Raw genomic sequence first — 18,480 nt, forward strand, 5'->3', positions numbered from 1 at the left:
TATATGCATGTATGTATGCAGTACAAAGTTGAACCAAAGCAGCAACAACAACAGCTACGGGCAGAGCTGCAGGCAGAGCATGGACAGGGATCTTATTTCTGGCTATAACTTTCTTCATAATTGACCTATCATGATGAAACTTATTATACGAATATATAATCACTAACTGGGTACCGAATTTTAGTCCAAGATTCCAAGAATTACAGTAGTTATAGAAAATTGATAATAGGGGGGTGGCGCATCCGAAAAAATTAACAAAGTCATCCTTTCTCGGGCTTAGGAGAATCTGGATACCAAGTTTGTTTATTATACTTTCTGAGATCCTTGCGTTCATACAGACAGACAGACGGACATGGCCAAGAATATATATACTTTGTGGGGTCTGCCACGCCTCCTTCTGTGTGTTCGTGTACATGGAACAATAATATAATATACCCTTTTAATAATACACCCTTTTACCCTTTGGGTACAGGGTATAAAAATGCCCTGCAATACTAGATTATTTTACAACGTGCTATATGTTTCATTGGAACATAATAATATATATAAAGTGCAACTACTTCCAGTTTTGTTCCATACGAGCTCGAAACCAATGCTTTAAAAATGTTGACACATTATTGAAAACAGAACTCATTCTGCCAGTTCTTAGCCAATTTTGGGGCAATTCGGAGACGCTACTTATAAATATTTTACAGCAAATCTTATCGTCTACTTTCGAATTGAGTCACAAATTATATTTCATTCTTAATTCCAATTTCTTTCTATACGAAAAAATGAAGATACATTGACTGCAATGCATGTAGAACGACTTTAAACTCGAATTAGAAAGGCTGGTCGTGTCTCAAGCAGGACGCTCATTACATTACAGCTTTGATGTTTGTTCCGACTAGTTTGCTTTACAAATTCTACATTAAGGACCTTTCAGAACTCTCGTCATGTTTCAGTTGAGGCATAGAGTTCTGTTATTGCTACACAAATTTGCTGTTGTATTGTGCCAGGGATTAGTAAAGCAATAACAATTGTCGAAAGGCCCTCGAATAGTCGACTGAAAGCACAGAATGGACAATATATTCTATGCCCTGCATTTCGACACACAACATTTGACCAACTCTGCCAGAGGCAATTGCACTTACCTGTTCGAGGAGGCCTGGCGACTGACTTAGCCTGACAACAGCAACAACAACAACAACAACTACTACTACGATAGGAGCTATAAATACAGCAACTTTGAATATCAATCGAATTGCAGTCAAAGCCAGCGATAAAGTTAACTTCTCACAAGCTCAGAGGAAGATGGGCAGAGAGGAGGGAGCAGTCAGTGTCCAACATGCTGTCTCTATGGGGAAGCACAGTGCTGAAGGCATTAAATGCTTATGTAAAATCAATGGCTTTGGCCTGGCCAGTTGGCCAGTTGGCCAAACTGAGCGCACCTTTCAAACAGTTGCAACTTGCTGAACAAAGTACCCAACCTGTCAACTGCAGTCCTTAATATCCGAGGCTGTGCTTCTCCAAGTGTGTGCGTGCAGTCAACGTTTTGCCTGCAACCAGATTAAAAGCACAGATTTCGATTTCGACACACACAGGGAAATTGAATTATTAAGCTCTGCTTAATTATTTGCTGTGCAGGCAGGCTGTCATGTGCATTGATATTGCAACGCCAAGGACTTGACAAGTTTGTGAATGTTTGACGGTATTTGGCAAGACTTTGAACGGAAACGGATGCTGTAATGCCTAATAATATCGAAATATTAAGTTATTCATTGCTTTGTAGATAATAAGTACACATCTATTAATCATTCTAAGTAGTGCAAGTTTTGTTTAGTTCAACACACCTTCTATTAATCACAGCAAATGCCTATACTCTGCAAATGTTTAGGCAATGCAAATATTTATAATTTGCATGTGTTGTGGATTTTGACTGAGTGTGTAGCAAATGCTTTCGTAGTCGACAAAGTTCTGTTTTTTTGAATCCAAGAACAGCCTTAGCCTTAGACTATCCTACAGACAATTATGTTAGGGATGTTCGTAATAAGTTAGTATGGGCTGCTCATCATTGGAGTATGCGTGAATGCCGCCAGATAGAAGGGAGTATATTTATAAAAAGCGTGGAAATTTAAGGCCAACATGACTGCCTTAAAGGAACGCCACAAGTTACTTCACTTGAACAACCTGTGAGGTATAGTTTATAGATATGAAGAGATACAAGCCAAAAAAAAGTAGATGGAAATCCAATACGATCAAGCTTCACTGAATCAACTGCGTTAGTAAAGTAAATAAATTCCAAATAATAACAGCTTGCATCATTGCTAAAAACACACCATTTATTAATTTTGCCAATTCCTGCAGTTAAGTCCATGCTGAGCAGAGCAGATTTTTTTGCACTATGGATGATGGGTGGTTTTAGTTGTAATTATTTAAAATATATTGGGGATAAGTAGGTAGACATTTGTGTTATTGATTGCACATTCAACATCTTTATGAACACGTGATAATAGATGTAAATAAAATAATGGTTCTCTCCAGAAGATAAATTAATAAGTAGTAAAACTGTCATTCCATCTTCAATAACAACATTGTATTTAATTGATAGTTATATGGATTTGGTGGTACTTTTTATACTGACAGCAGAATTTGTTCGAATAGAAACGCCCACAATTGGAAAAGATAAAAAGAAAAGATAAAAGAAATAAGAGATTTCGAAATGAATACAACTCTTCATGCGTTAAATGCATATTTGAAACTGATTTTATTTCTTAAAACTATAGCCTTATATGCTAACAGGCAGTTCTTTTTGTATAAAGTCTTCTCTGCTATAGTCTACAAGAGATCTCTGCTTAAGTGTCTTTTTTTCACAGACAAACAGTGTACAGAGGAACTTGTTTTGAAAATATTGATTGACTTTCAATAAATCCTTAGTACTTGACCTTAGCGTTTCACATGGCTATATTTAAATGACCACCCTTTCAAAATACCCTGAACAAAAGATGGAACAGAAATTTCCATTGGCTCCATTGAAACCAATTTGGCTCAACAACAATTTTCCCCGAATAATTTGCACATTGTTCTTGGATCTGCTTGAGTTCATTGATCTTGAAATAACGACACATTTTATGCGACCTAGTTTTGCCAATAAAAGCTGAAGAGTGTTTTTTATTTGACGAGTATTCACAGGAATTTTCTTTTAACATATTCATCAGCTTGCTACCTAAAAAATTTTCTATGAATTTTCCGACTTACTTTTTTTTTGTCACATAATCTTATCTCATGAGCATAAAATTAACAACAGTAGCAGCAGCAGCAGAACAGAGGCAGCACCTCCCCCCTTCTGGCTCAGAAATAAAAAATAAAGCATAGAAACCACCGAGATGATGTGGTGGCTGGGATGCACGGCTTTCATAATCGACGCCTGTGGTTATGCCATAAAAATTTGTGCGCGATAAAACGAAATTATGGAGACGCCGTGGAAGACTTTAGAAATTCTGAGCATGGCCAGCAGCGTCAGAGCGACACGTGTTCTTATTAATTTTAATGCATATTAAAAATCGTAGCCGGTGGCACAACTGCCAGCAGCGTCTAGAGGTTGTGAATTTTTTAGCAGCATATGAGTAACAATACAATTGAGCCCGAATAGACGTTGCCATTTTTTAGCAGGCAGTCATCCGAAGCGGATAGAATTATCCTGCGACGCATAAATTGGAAAAACCGCACACACCCACACATGGCATCCCACACGCACAGACACCTTCACACTTTACGCCTCAGACCTACTTCTATGTTTTCTGAATTTAATGGCAGAAGAATGTACCTGTGGTCTTGGGCCACACTTCGATAAATTCAAATGAGTGTGGAGACTGGAATATCTCATTTGATAGCAAATAAGTCGTTCATAACTTTAAAACTTTTTATTCATTTCAAAAACTCCAGTCTGATCTGATTTTCTCCTAAACAGAAAAAAATATTGAAAGGTGTTGAAACATTTCATTGATTGGGTGCAGAAACTAGTTTGTTTATGAATGATAGATTGTACTTTCTCCCTTTTAATTTTTAATACTCCAAGAGTTACACTTCGCACAGTTCTATGATTTCTTTAACTTGAAATATAAAAGTTATTCTTTGCTTTGATACTTTTTCCTTGGTAATGAAAAAGCTAGCAGCGATGCTGCTTCTTCTGGCTTATTTGCCAATTTCTTTTGGTTAACTAATCCTTTTTTTCTTTTACCTACATTTCTTGTCCAAGTAAAATTTATTTTTACAAAGTCATGTATTTTCCTACATGCACATATCAATGTGAACATTCCACCTCGGAATTTGTAAAATCTTAATGCTATCCTGGTTAGCAATCCTAGTTTTTGACAGTGCTTAAGCTCTTTAATCTATCTCTCTTCAGTGTATCAGTGACTTCGGCGACTCTTCAGTACATCCATCTAGATTTCTTAATTCCTCTACACAAAAAGGTGTTAAGTCGACATCAAATTATAGAGGCATTGCAAAGTTCTCTGTCATACCAAAGATATAGTATATAATATATTTCAAGACTTAAAGGTCACATCATTTAATTTAAGTGAAGCTTTTCTAGTCTCTATTGAGAATTCTTGTTTGCTCATTGAGGGCCTGCTATAACTATTCAAATATTTTTTAACAAATTAAACAACCATATAATATATTTGAAGTGTTTTCTTGACACTATCTTTGTTGAAATGCTGTACGCAAGGAGAGATTACCAAAAGAAATTAAAAAGTCTTGCAATTTAAAGCTTTTCTGTACTATTAAGTTTCCTTCGTATGACTTAAATGAGTTTTTACCGTTCATATAGTATACGAGCATATATATATATATATATATATATGTCTGGCACAAGTGCAAAAGCTCATAATCAGTCAGGCAAGTCAGCCTGAGATTGTCTTGTTGTCGCCTTTGGGCCTGTTTCTTACCCGCTTGACTCATCTTGGCTCGCCTTGCCTCCCATTGTTTTGAGTCCTTTCCCACGATTTGTCCTGATTGTCTGACTTACACCGCAATTGTGGTTATGATTTTTCTTTTGGCCATCAACAGCAGCACTGTTGTTGTAGTTGTTGTTCTTTTTGTTGTTGTTGCTATTCTCTTACTTTGCAGATAAATAATGCACAAAAGTTGTTCATTTAACTTTGCTGTTGTTGGTCCGCCCGCCTGGCACATGCCAGATATAAATCTTGAGAGAATGGCGAGCAGCAGGCGCTGCGACGAAGAACAGAATTTTGCAACTTTTTTTTTACCCACTTTTGTTGTAGCTGGTCGCTGTTGTTTTTGCTGTTGTTGTGCCCGTCTTCGTTTTATAACATAACCGAAAATAAGTTAAGAAACTCATTCTCATAATTTTCGAGTTTATTATTATGCCCAGCATGTTACTGTTGTTGTTGTTGCTGTAACTGTGGCTGTGCCTGATATACACCTGGCTATATGTATATGTATGTTGGGCTTGTCTACATTCCGGCGCCAGCCGGCAGGCAGCATAAACCTGTCCTAATTACCAGCGCGCGCGGTTATTGCTGTAACTGCTTGAGGGTCCCTTCAATGTGGTTGCCATTGCAGCACGGACACAAACAAACAAACACATACACACACACAGCCTTAAGTATATACATATATATATAAATATGAAAGCAGGCAGCAGGTAGGCAGGCAGAGTTTTTCTTAAGAACAACAAACACATAAAATATAAATAAAAATCACTCATTTTTCCGCACAAATAAACGGGCGTGTGCAAGTTAGCATTAATGTTGCCTACCTAGAGGCGTGGCAGCAGCAGCCGCACAAACAACAACAACAGCCGCGAGCGCACATTGGCTCGAATTATTTTTCTTCATGAATAAAATTGCAAGAGCTACAATATATTTTAATATATTTTCTCAAAGTAAAACAACACCCTTTTGTAAGGCAAGCTCTGTGTTTTCTGTCCTGCAGTCCTGCGAAATCGAATATTATATCAATTTCAAATACACTCTTAGACTAGGACTAATATGTAACCCGTTTAGCTGAATCTTTGAGAGTCTTTAATTATTAAGTGTTGTTTGAAACACATAACATTAAATATATATACATATTTCTTCATTGAAAGACTGCTGTAAGATTTTACAAATAATAATTGAGCTAAGAGCGAAGCTCTCTACAATTAACTAATATATACAAGCCTTTCAAACAATGAGCCATCATTCTGTAAGCATCTGGGGTGTAGACATCATCAAAAATTAAATAAATTAATTGTCAAGTTTATTTAACCATTTTAATGATTGTTCACGATGTTTTAAATAAAAACACTCTGCTAATACAAAAAAAAAATGTAAGACTATACTTTTGACGCTCACTCTGCTTTTATTTGCAAACTTCTAGTAAAATCATGAAGAAGTCTTCTGATATCTTTGACAAATTAGAGCCGTTTTTTTCCAATATCTGTAAATGCAGATCAGTTCGATGTTGAATAGGAAACAAAATGCATATAACAATATGAATGACAATCTTAAAAAAACCTTTAAAGTCTGTGCAACGAAGGGTTTTAAGTAATCCCTCCTGAACTTTTATCAATCATCATGTCTGTATTATAAACAACAAGTTTCTTTTTATACATTTCTTCATTTAATGAATAATCATAAAAAGCACTCTAGGAACAAATTTAATTGCCTTTAATTGATTACAAACGATAGAAATATAAGTGCATGTAGCCGGAATAGGGAGATATCATATCTCTTTTGAAAAGCTGTCAAAATTGACGACTGCCGACAAACACATAAATACATGCGATAACTTGTGGGGAAACTCTTCATGTAAATGAAGAGGTAATTTATTAATGGGTTTCGAACTTTTACCTTAGCTCATTGGGATTTTAACTGAATGTCCTTAATTTGTTTCCTTATTTTTGCTTAAAACGTTTTCTAAATGCAAACAAATGCAATGTAAACCACTGTGCAGAGCCTGTTTGTGTTTGCGGTTCACGACTGCCTTTTTTATGCGTTAAATTTTTATAGCATATATACGGGTACTTGGGCGCTCATATAAAATGCGGCAGGCAACTCTGCTAAGTTATACGGCCACTTAATGAATTAACATTATTTTGATGGGTTTTCCTGATTTTGTTTTTGTTTTTTTTTTTTTTTTTTTTGTTTTTTTTACCGTTTCGCCAATGGGCAACAACTGCTGCAAGTTTATCATAAAACGTGCACACCTTTGAAAATGTTGCTGCGTGCTCATTTTTTGGAGGGCTTTTATAACTTTTTAATAAGCCACAAAAACAAAGCATAAACATAATTTAAATATTTTCATTAACATTGAACGTCAGCTCATCCAGGCATCCATTTGAAAAATGAACTGCCGGGGGTAGCCCTTTTTTGATGACGAGTCACAAGCCACGGGCAACGACCAGTGCGCAGAAATTACTTTTTAAGTAGTTGGCTTCAATGCAGCGCAAAACTTTTCAGAGCCTGCAAAAAGATCAGACAAAAGAGAATACACAAAATTGAAAAAGAAAGCGAAAAGCGAAACCGCGTTGAAGTGAAAGTTTTTATAAAATGCATGAAGCGAGAAAAAATGCTCAAAAGACTCAAAAGCGACCATTTGTATATAAATACATGCATACATATGTACATCTATATACATAACTGCCATTGCGGTAGTGTGTGTATGTGTGTGTGTGTGTGTGTATCCGTGTCATAAATCTAAGTGCTTTAACGCCTCCAGCAGCTCTTTGCTGCGCCTACTTGGGATCCTGCGACGGAAGCCGTTACGAAAGCAGTTAGTTTCGTGTGTACATAACGGTATGTGTGTTTGTGTGTGTGTTTTGTAGGCCGTACTGCACGTGTAATGAGTTTTGAAGTGGTTTCTTGTATAGGCAGGTAATTTCGATATAATACCTAATGATGTAGTGGCATATTTTTGGGTGGGAAATGGGAAACGCCATTGCTGGCTCTCTTACACAAATTGTCATGCAGACATACAAGTATGTTTTATGAGATGTACAAGTATTTATCTGCATATATATATATATATATATATAATGTTTGAAACAATTACCTTCAAGTCCCCTTCAGTACTGTCCTTGATTAGTTCAATATTTGCTAATTTGTTTATCACTGTCAGATTACTAGCAACTCCATTTATTTTATCCGCTATCTATCTCTATAGAAATCGAGTTCAACTCAGCTTTATCAGTCATCTAGCACCTAATTAAGATTAACCCACCAAGGTCTCTCATTGCAATTAACGAATCAAAAACTGCATTAACAACAAGTGCATGACTAATAGCTTTCCCAAATATTATCCCAGATACATAATAAATATGTATGTGTCCCAATGGCTTATCATTAAAAATAGCACACGAATTTTTGCCTCACAATCACCGAACTGATAAACTACACTGAACAAAAAATATTGAGCTGAAAAAGCAGTGTCGCGAACATACTACATTTGTGTCTCGATATAAAAATGCTTTTGCATTAGCTGTTCATTAATATATTCATGAAAATATTAACTCGTACAATCACATCCTAACCCACAACCACGTGCAGGCTACTCATGAGCTTAATAACTTTTGATAAAATGCTGTCATACTAACAGTTACGTGCATTGTTCGAGACTTACCTGTTCTGTTCAAATATTTGCGGCGACTATATTGGCACATTCTCATGTGAATGACGCAATTGCTGGATAAGAACCTACCTACTTATGTGTGCATTTGTTTATTGTTTAGTACTTATGTATATTAGTTCCATTATAACAGTTACAAGTTGTGAAACGGCCTTTGAGCTGCCTCTTTAAAAAATATCCCAAAATTCAAATCAAATTTCCCACAACATCTGCCCGCGCACGTTTTTGATTGAAACTCGTTGTGAGCGAACAAAGTCAGCGAGTACTTGAACACATACACGCTAAAGTGGCGAATGTTTTGAATTTGAACTCGCTGTGTTGTTAGCAAAGGGAGCGAACACACGCACGCACGCATACAAACGTGCTCTCACCAGCGCTCTCCCTCTCTTGCCAACCAACTAGCTCAGTCGACGCTACAAAAGAGCAGCTGCCTGGCTGTTAGGCAGCGATGCGGCGAACTGGCGAAGTGGCGAATGTATCTGTATCTCTGTCATCATCATCATAGTCATCGGTGCCGTCGTTCTCGTCGCTGTAGTTTTTCTGATTGAGGCAATTTTTCAATATTATTGCAGTTCACTGTTCAAAAATGTTCAATGAAATGCAATTCAAATATATTTTAATAACAACGGCATGAAGTGCATTTTCCGGTGCCGCGCTGTTTCATTTGGAAAAACTCTGTGAAAATTCTGGTGTAGTGCGTGAAGGCAAGCAGAAAAAAACAGTGCTGTGCGCAGCAGCCGCCTTTTTTCTTAGCTGCGGACCTCAGAGGTGGTGGTCGGTCGGTCAGAGCGGCCAGTCCATTTTTTAAATATAATTCTTCAATAATTTATGGCTTATTGTGTGTGCGTTTGTTTTTGTTTGTGAAACTGGAAAGCGTTAAGCAAATATAGCTAACGGAACCGAACTAAATGAATAAATACTTACCATTAAATGCCATGAAAATGCGAGCCGTCTACCAATAAACATGCCTATCCATATAAGAAAAAGAAATTCAATTTTTGTGATTGAATGCAAAGAAAAACACAAATGTGCCAATTGAATATTAAGGCTGTGGTGCTGCTTAAAAAGTTCAAAGAAAATGTGACAACAAGATCAAATATTATGCATTGTGTTGTTAGTGTTATTGTTGCTGTTATTCGTGCTCTTGTTCTTGCTGGCATTGTTCGTAGCGTTGCTACTATTGCTGCTGTTGTTGTTGTTGTTGTTATTCGCATTTTGTGTACCTTTTAAGAAATCAATAAAAAAGCAGAACGCAGGCAACAAATTCGCTCAAAACGAGTCGCATGGCCAGCAGACGGACAGAAAAAGAGCACAAGAGAGCGCAAGTGAGAGAGAGAAGGAGAGAAAGAAAGAACTCCAAAACACACTCTCGCCGATTTTTGTTGACAAAGCCAAGCTTTGTAGTTTTTGCTTTGCGTTCATTTTTTTGTATTTACTCTGCTTACAATAAAAGCCAAACATAAATTATGTCAATCATTTAACATATTTACAAGCAGAGTCGAGTCGCGCGACCGATTGACCGAGCAGTGTGGCTAAAATGTTCGGTCATCGAAATGACAGTTAAGTGACACAATTCCCCGGCACTTCGCTCTGCACTCTCGTGCTCTGCAGGGAGCAGCATGTAGGCAGGCAGGCTGGCTGCCAGCAGACGCCTTAATTTTTGACAGTCGGTTTTCGAGCCCGGCATCTGGATGTGTGAATCGGAGCAGAGCGAATTGCGTTTTGAGAAACGGCCCGGCCAAGGCGCTAGGCCTCCACACACAACAACAATCCATAAGTTCACACATACACACACACACACACACACATGTATGTGCATATGTAATAGAGCTTTGAGTTTTGAAAATTTTGCATGCACCACGTGCACTTGGCCCGCTCTATTGATTTTTCGCCATTGTGTGAGTGTGCGAGCCATGTGCATGTCCTTAGCACACCCGGCTGCATGTCCTTTTTTGTGCGCATGGCCCGCCCCGGGGACAGTGCACTGACCTTAGCCATGACTGTCTGCCGCTTACTACTTGCTACTTGCCGTCTACTACCAATTGTGCATTCTCCCATTGTTTGCCTCTCTCCCTTCGTTCGTTCGTTCGTTCGTTCGCGTTTTCTGCATGCGTTCGCTTTATTTTTCTTACAAATTAGCGCCATTTGGCCAAACAACAAGGGCTCACAAAATCAGCGGCGAAACAACAGTAAAAACAACAAATACACAGTTATGTGTAATGCGCGGCATAATGTGGGACAATCCAACAACAACAAAAACAACAACAGCAACGATGGCAACTAAAAACGATAACTAAACAAATAAACAAATTTTAAGCTTCATTTAGGGAAAGTAAACACGGTTTGCAATAATTGCTGGGAACAGCGCTGAGTGAAAGGCTTCTGAAATGTAAGCACTTGCCTTGTTCAAGTAATGGGTGCGGGCTGCTGAATAGAAAATACTTTTGAGAACCATAGGTACATCTTGGGTACTAGGATTTGGAGCTATCTTCGTGTTTCTAAAATCACCTTATCCAAGAGCTTTTATTTAAAAAAGCACGCTTTAGTCAGCTATTTAAAGGACAACTTGTATCCAGTCTTAATCAATCATTAGCATGATTTCATTCGTAAGGTTCCTAGGGTCTTCATATTAAATTCATATCGAATTTTCTTACAATCTGTTCCCATTCCTAGCAGCTCTTAAAACAGTTGTGCAATAATAATAAGACATTTCTATTGAATTTTGAGTATGATATTATTTTGTGTATTATTACCGATTCCTATAAAGTTGGACATTTGCGCATTTGTTCAGTCAAGTATTATTCTATGTACATGTGTATATTACTAGCCATTACTATTATATAAAACGGCAAATACGCTCTATTTTGTATTCTTTGAAGTTTAATTTTCCAAAAGCGCAAACAAAAATCTGTTTGAGAATTCAATCATTTTATTTAAATGTCAACCTTTCATCAGATTTATATATAAATTGATGAAATTTCCAAGTAAATCACGGCTTTATTTTAAACATTTCTCTCACAAAATACTCTATAGTAGTGCCTTCTTATAGCGTACATATTTGCAAAATATAACTTTGGTTGTGATGTCTTCATTTTGCTGAGAATGAAGGCATCATTTAAACAATAACGCTTGGGTTATTTGAATTTCTCGCACGTTTCTCATCAGTTCTTTGTTCAGCCTACTCCTCAGAATCGAAACACTTTGCCCATAAGCCAGTAATTCCAATTCCAAAATCGGCTTAAGTTCATTTCCCAAGTCAACACCCAATTGAGACTGACTGGGCCTAGACATTTAGCCACTGAGCCGACAAAACACTCAAAAAAGCAACAGCAAGAACTTCCGTTCTCACCAAAAACGGTACACAAGATAATGCCCACACACACACACACACACAAACACACACATACGCACTTACATAAATCCAACGAGCAATCAATTTTCTTCTTTCTACCTTCTGGTAAATGGACAAAACGACAACATTTTCACTTTTTATCAATGAACCCACATTCTGGCCATACAAAGCCAATGCCGTTTATTATTTATGTATATGGCAGTCATATAATGTCGCTTATCGAGTCAAGAATGGTGGCTCTCCGGCTAAGTGTATGTTTGTGTGTGTGTATCCCAAGCTAATGTCAATGTACCATAAAAGCGATTGGAACTGAGTGTGTGTATTGGTGTGTGTAGTGGGGCCTATTTATAGACAGCCCATATACATATATGGAACTATACTTATATGTATACCGCTGTCTCATCGCGCGCCTCTCCATTTGGCAACCATCAGACAGTCAAATGCTTCGCGATTTTCCATTTTCCTGTCTCCTAATTTTTGTATACACTTTCAAATGTATTTTCGCTTTAGTTGCGTGTTTGTAACGCTTCAAAGGTGCCAGCATTAATCAAGAATTTAAGTGCTATACAAATCTGTTATTATTTGCAAGTTCGTGTCACGGTTTGACTGTATGACGCCTTGCCCGCGTCTGTGTTTTGACGCTATCGCACTGAGATTGGTTTAACATTTTCTCTAGATATATTTACACATGCTGGTACAAAGCTAACTCTCAATCTTTTTATTGTACTCAGTCAAATAATAAATAATTATTAAGATATAACATTGGAATATAAAACTGGATCACAACATCATGTCTCTTAGTTCTTTTAGAATCATGTCCATCACTCCACTTGAACGTTTGACTTCAATGTCGAAATAATTGAACAATTTTATTCAAAAAATGTGCAAGTAATGCTCTAGCCATGAAGGAACTATTATTGATTATCTGATCTTCTGTCTATCTAAAGCTCTGTTTGCTAGACGGGCTCTCCGTCGGGCTCTCTATTTGACTGTATGTTCCACTATTTTTCAATCAGCTTTAAAGCCATAATGACAGAACTTATTGAACTAAGTTGCTTTTTACTATATATTTTTTTAAAATAATAGTGTTCTGCTATTATTTTAACTTTCTAATATTTAAGCTATGGCTGTAATAGGGCTACTGGCATAGAACTGATGGAAGATCCATACCTTTCTATACGTACATAAATTTGTATTGGAAAAATCAAATAGAGCTGTGGCTTTCCAATGATAACTTATCTGTTCCAATCACATATTCATGTTTAGAAAAAAATATCAACGCTGCAGCCATAATTTAGCAGAACTTTTGCACAAATGTCGCTGACCTGCTTTCGTTATATTTGTAAAAGAAAAATGTGTTTATTGTTGTTATGGTCGTTTTGCTTATCATTGCTATTTTTATAAGCTTGCGTCTTATCGACTTCAGTTCGCCATAAACGTACAACAATTGCCGCTTGATTGACCAATTTCCCAGTTGTGCGGGTCGGTGTCGGCTTCAGCCGGGAGCAGTAACTCGTTTTCCAATTTCGTTTTATAGTTGCCTGTGCTCTCCCCCCTCTGCACCCCTTCTCTGCGTTGTCATATGTTGTTCTCCTGCACTTTTTACGATCCATTTTCATATTAATTTTTATGTGTTAATACATATTTTTTATTGGATGTCATTTTTAACGGCCCTCCAAGATGAGTGGGTGGGCGTGCACCGGTCTGACGGCCTTCTCTGACGCCTCTGCATTCTAAACTGCGCCTCAATTAAGTTGGCCAGTGTGTGTTTAAGTGTGTGTGTGTGTGTGTGCGGAACTTTTTGCTCTGCTCAGCACCAACTGCGACTCCGGCCCGACCTCGGCTGGTTTCGATGCTCTTTTTTGCATGTTCAGTCTGTCTGATGAGCTGCTAATTAGCTGCGGTCGCTTGGCCAGGCGCGAGAACAAAAAATATTACGAGCAGAAAAACACACTTTTTATTTGCACTCCGTACGGGATGGCGTGCCACAGCTCTTCTGAATGAATCAGCACGAGCGCACTATAATTTGCACTTTGCACACTTTCATTGCGCGCTTCCGTTGCGGTCGGTGCGGCATATTAGAAGCAGCACTAAATCGCGGGCACGCTTCAGGGAAAGCCGACTGCAGGGCTCATCAGTTTATGCATGCAACATGAAATAATAATGTGTGCCTGGCTATGTTGGTTAATCAAGCATTTGCAATTCTCGTAGCAATTTCTAGACCTTATGATAGGATTTGGGCAAATGTTATGTAAGTAATGCTGCTTCTAGAAGGAGCTTCAGGAGCTACTTAATTAGTAAAAAGTAATTTCTGTGATGATTTTGTAGCCTCTTAAAGGTTTCCAAAATAAGAGTGAGAATTCTTAAAAACACTCTTATTGTTGGAAATACCAACAATTTTACAAATTTTAATTAGATGCAGGAATCAAAATCATAGCATATATTAGTTGCGAAGAATAACTAAAAGAGAGCTTATAATTTTCTTCTTTTTTTATTAATTTTGTAATTTTTATTTGTAATCTCTTTCCTAGCGTTACAAGTATTTGGTTACTTCTAAGTTATAGTAGTACCCTAATCGATAATTAATTTTTAACTTGAGAATAAGTTAAGCTGTTGGCGCATTTACAACGTAGGCCGCACTTAACAATGTTTACAATCTGGACAAAATTGCAAGGATACGCTTGAACATAATAAGCTAATGACAGGCTTCAGCCAATTACACTGAAATACGGGGAAGCCAAGGCACACGCGCCAATCATAACAGATCAGCCAGCAAGTTAACGACCTGACCAGACTTTAGCTAAATAAAAAGATTACAGTATCTGATAAACAAATTGCAGCACTCCACATTCTCCACATTCTAGTTAATTTTGCTTATCTACATAGGAAATCAATTTTATTTTGCTTTCATTCCAATACAGAAAGAGGGAGAAAGGCTACGCTGACCATGAATTCGTTTTTTCAATCAGCTTTTGATTTAATTTTGTATTCAATTTTAAAGCTAATAGAGTGTCAGCTATGTATTGGCTTACAATTTTTATTTTTGCGTTCACAATTGTCACCTTGGAACTACAAGTAATTGCGACGTACAGTTTCCTCATTTCGTTTGTGGAATTTACAAGTACATTGTACATATGTGTAATAAATATTTTGATACGTCAATTCGATGGCTAGACAACCGTATTGTTCATGCCTGACTATTCAACAAAACATGCTTTAAAGTAATTTTTTGTGCTCTATGGTGTAGTGCCTAAAGGAACATATCTGGCCTAACGCCTCCATCCAATCACTTAGCTTTGTCTGTCGCTCCCTTTTCGGTATTTTTATTTCGCATACACCATCCATCGGACCAGCCAGCCTGCCAATGTTTCGGGCAAACTACCGGCCAGCTGGTGTACACATGTCGTCAGCTTGCCATCCACACAGCGTCATCGTCGTCGTCGTCAATTTGTTGTCGTTGTTGTGGTTGCCACTTGCAAGCTCTTCATATTTTTTTTATTTATACATGTATAGTATGTATATGGGCACATTAACTTATTTATATGGACGCATGTATTTTTATGCACACTTGCTCCGCCTGCTTGCAACAGCAACAACAACAACAACAAAAATGCCCCGCAGCTGCGACTCTCTGCCCCCTCCACAGCCAGCACTCCATCCCGCTCCGCTCACTGACAGACACTGGCAAGCCACATAAGCGGGTACAGTGCAGAAGCTTTTCAGCGTTTGCTGAACCCTGTTGACCTTTTGGCATGGAGAAAAAACAATAAAGCACAGAAAAATGTGAAGAAAACGGCAAAAAAAAACAGAAACAAAAGCAAAAGCAATGGCAGAATATCGAAAAAATGCAATAAATTATCGTGTTTGGGGTGGGGAGGGGGGAAACCAGGTTAAGGGGAGCGCGCGACTTTGAAAAATGTTTTACACAAGCCAGAAGCGAAACAACAGCAATAACAACAAAAAGCGCGTATTCTGCTCATGGCATTACATTTAAAAAACTTAAACAAAACGATCAGAAGAAATCGCAATAAAAATTACTCACACACATGCCTTAGAAAGGAATGGAAAGGGTGGTCGCAAAATAAATTTAAATTGCAATGAGTCAGCAGTAAACCTCATACCATTAGTGTGCTCTATTATGCCAGCAATTTTTATATTTTTTATATGGAATTCGTATTCATGTAGAGCCAAGATGGAAATCATTTAAGCGAATCAACTCGCGACAAACAAATTAAGGGAGTGTGAAAACAAAAATAGAAACTAAAAAACAAAACTGCACAAAATGTTGTAGAAATACAATAGAATCAACAACAAGACTTAAGTCCTACTTCCGGTCCAGTGGGCAAAACGAAAGCACAACAATACAAGTATATCAAAACGAAGCGAAACGAGTGAAACTACGAAAAACAACCAAATCTACAATAACTACTGCAATATTAGTGAGAGGAAAATGGCCAAGTTATCGATACAACAATTGCAGCTCTGGCGCCTGCTGCTCAAGCTGCTGCTCTTCGCATCGATTGCGCATCAGCATCATGTCGCCGCAGTGCCAACATCAGCGCCGACTGCCAGCGATTTATCCTCGCCAGCGCCCTTCAGCGTGTCCATCACCAGCAGCACAGAGCAATTGATCACGGGTACGGGCAGCTCAACGGAGCCCGATATGCTAGTCAATAGTAATGGAGCAATGGAGAATGCAGCAGCCGCCCCTGGCTGGGAAACTCTTGAGACTGATTTTAGTTTAGCCACGCACAGTTCCAGTTCCACACAAAATCACGATAATCAGGCACCATCCACAGCACCCACTTCCATTGAGCAGCAGGATCAGCCGCCCGTGGTGCCCGCCACAACGCTCGCCTTCTCCAATGCCGTGCGCAGCGACTCCCTCCCCAACGGCAGCCCCACAATACTCGACAATGCCACACCGCCCTATGCAGCAGTCGATGATAACTACGGTAAATACTCAAACACATACTACTTGTATACACATCAATGCTAATTGCACTTTGTGAGCTCAATTATTTAATTGCTTTCCCATTAACATGTTCATTGAGTTGCTCGTTCAACTACACTTTGTTCTCATGACTCACCATTAGTGCGTCTTTTATTTTTCATGCGAGTCTTGTGACAAATAGGACTTTGTTTGTACCCACAATGTGCCAGGCATTTGCTGTGCATGTACTTGTATTTATCAATTTATAAAACCCCTCTTGACGAAGTAAGAGACTTAGTGGCGAAAGCAAAAAACTGCCACTCACAATATTTGTGACAAAAGAACTAAGTCCATTCAGTTCTTTTACTACGCACATAGCAATCAGGTGGAAAAATATACATACAAGTATATTTATGTTGCATTTCTTTGCAACATTTCTAAATTTCTTTTAAATAATCGATTAACATTAAAAATAATTGAAACTCATTAAAAAGCTTGTCCAACGCGATACGATGGCCAACGTACCAGGACAAATATGTCTATATTTTATTTATTTTATATGTTAGACCTGATTATGAAGATCCTAAGAAATCATTTCCATGATCAAAAAAGTCATGCCAACCTCTGTAAGTTCCGTTATGCTCAATAAGTTAAGAATTCTGAAGAATTCATCCTCTGCGACCAACATAGTAGTGTAATCTGCTGCTACATGGATTTCTTTGAATTCTTTGTTGCAATTTCCAGGCATTTAGGTATAAGTGATGCATTATTTGTTTACATAAATTATCAAATTCATGTAACTCTTGAGTGAATAAGCATTTTGTTTATAAGTAGCTTTCACAATTGTTTCAATCTGTACTTAGTTGCAATTATTTTTCAACGTTTCTCTCTTGGCCGTGCTCTGACAAGAAGAGAGAGACATTTTTAACGATAGAAAGCAATTGTTCTTATTAAAAGGCTTAGTGATCAACAAAACTGTTACCGTATTGTTAAGAAATGTTGGTTATTCATTATACAAAAAACAACTTTAAGAAAGATTCTGAGAGATTGGTGCAGACGATTGAACTCTTTTTAAATGTAAATCAAATAAAACAACTGATTGGCGTTATAATGTACTCGGATTATGTCTGTCATATAACGATAGGCTGTACATATATTTTGTCAATACTAACAAAAACCGATTCTAAAAAAACCATTCTCAGTATTTAATGCACTGAAAAAGAAAGAAATTTCCTTCTTTTAGTTTCTCAAATGAAGGCAGATGCGACAAATTTCAGGAGATTTGTTTTATTTAATATACGTGTATACCTGTTCTACTTGTAATGTATAAATCGACTCACAATGTCGACTACTCGTATATACATAATACCTAAAATTAGGAACAACAAAGCGGTTTTACGTTAAATGACTGCCAAGATGTACGTGTGATTGAAACAAATGATTCAAATGAGTAATTCATGTTCAGGGGAAATCCACAAGGCACAATTATCATGAATTCGTTTTTTCCTTCGTTCTTTTTTTGAACTTCTAGGCATAAAAGAGTAATGAGTTTAGCAATTGTTTTCGAATATATTCATTATAT

At 37.6% G+C, this 18,480-nt stretch overlaps 1 protein-coding gene across 2 annotated transcripts in view; it reads left to right on the forward strand.

The window, feature by feature from the left end:
- Positions 1 to 18,480, forward strand: part of LOC115621479 (tyrosine-protein phosphatase 99A) — a 200,864-nt gene that overhangs the window by 140,214 nt on the left and 42,170 nt on the right. Inside the window, exon 1 of one of the 2 annotated variants that reach the window (XM_030515139.1) lies at positions 16,229 to 16,920. The exons of the other annotated variant lie outside the window; for it this stretch is intronic. Within the exon in view, the coding sequence (XP_030370999.1) occupies positions 16,416 to 16,920 (505 nt within the window). The 5' untranslated portion in view covers positions 16,229 to 16,415. Of the gene's footprint in view, positions 1 to 16,228; positions 16,921 to 18,480 lie in introns of those variants that run through there. 2 annotated transcript variants of the gene reach the window in all.

The sequence above is a fragment of the Scaptodrosophila lebanonensis genome, unplaced genomic scaffold (genome assembly GCF_003285725.1).
Source record: "Scaptodrosophila lebanonensis strain 11010-0011.00,11010-0021.00 unplaced genomic scaffold, SlebRS2 tig00000024-arrow-pilon, whole genome shotgun sequence".
In the NCBI taxonomy this organism is placed as follows: Eukaryota; Metazoa; Arthropoda; class Insecta; order Diptera; family Drosophilidae; genus Scaptodrosophila; species Scaptodrosophila lebanonensis.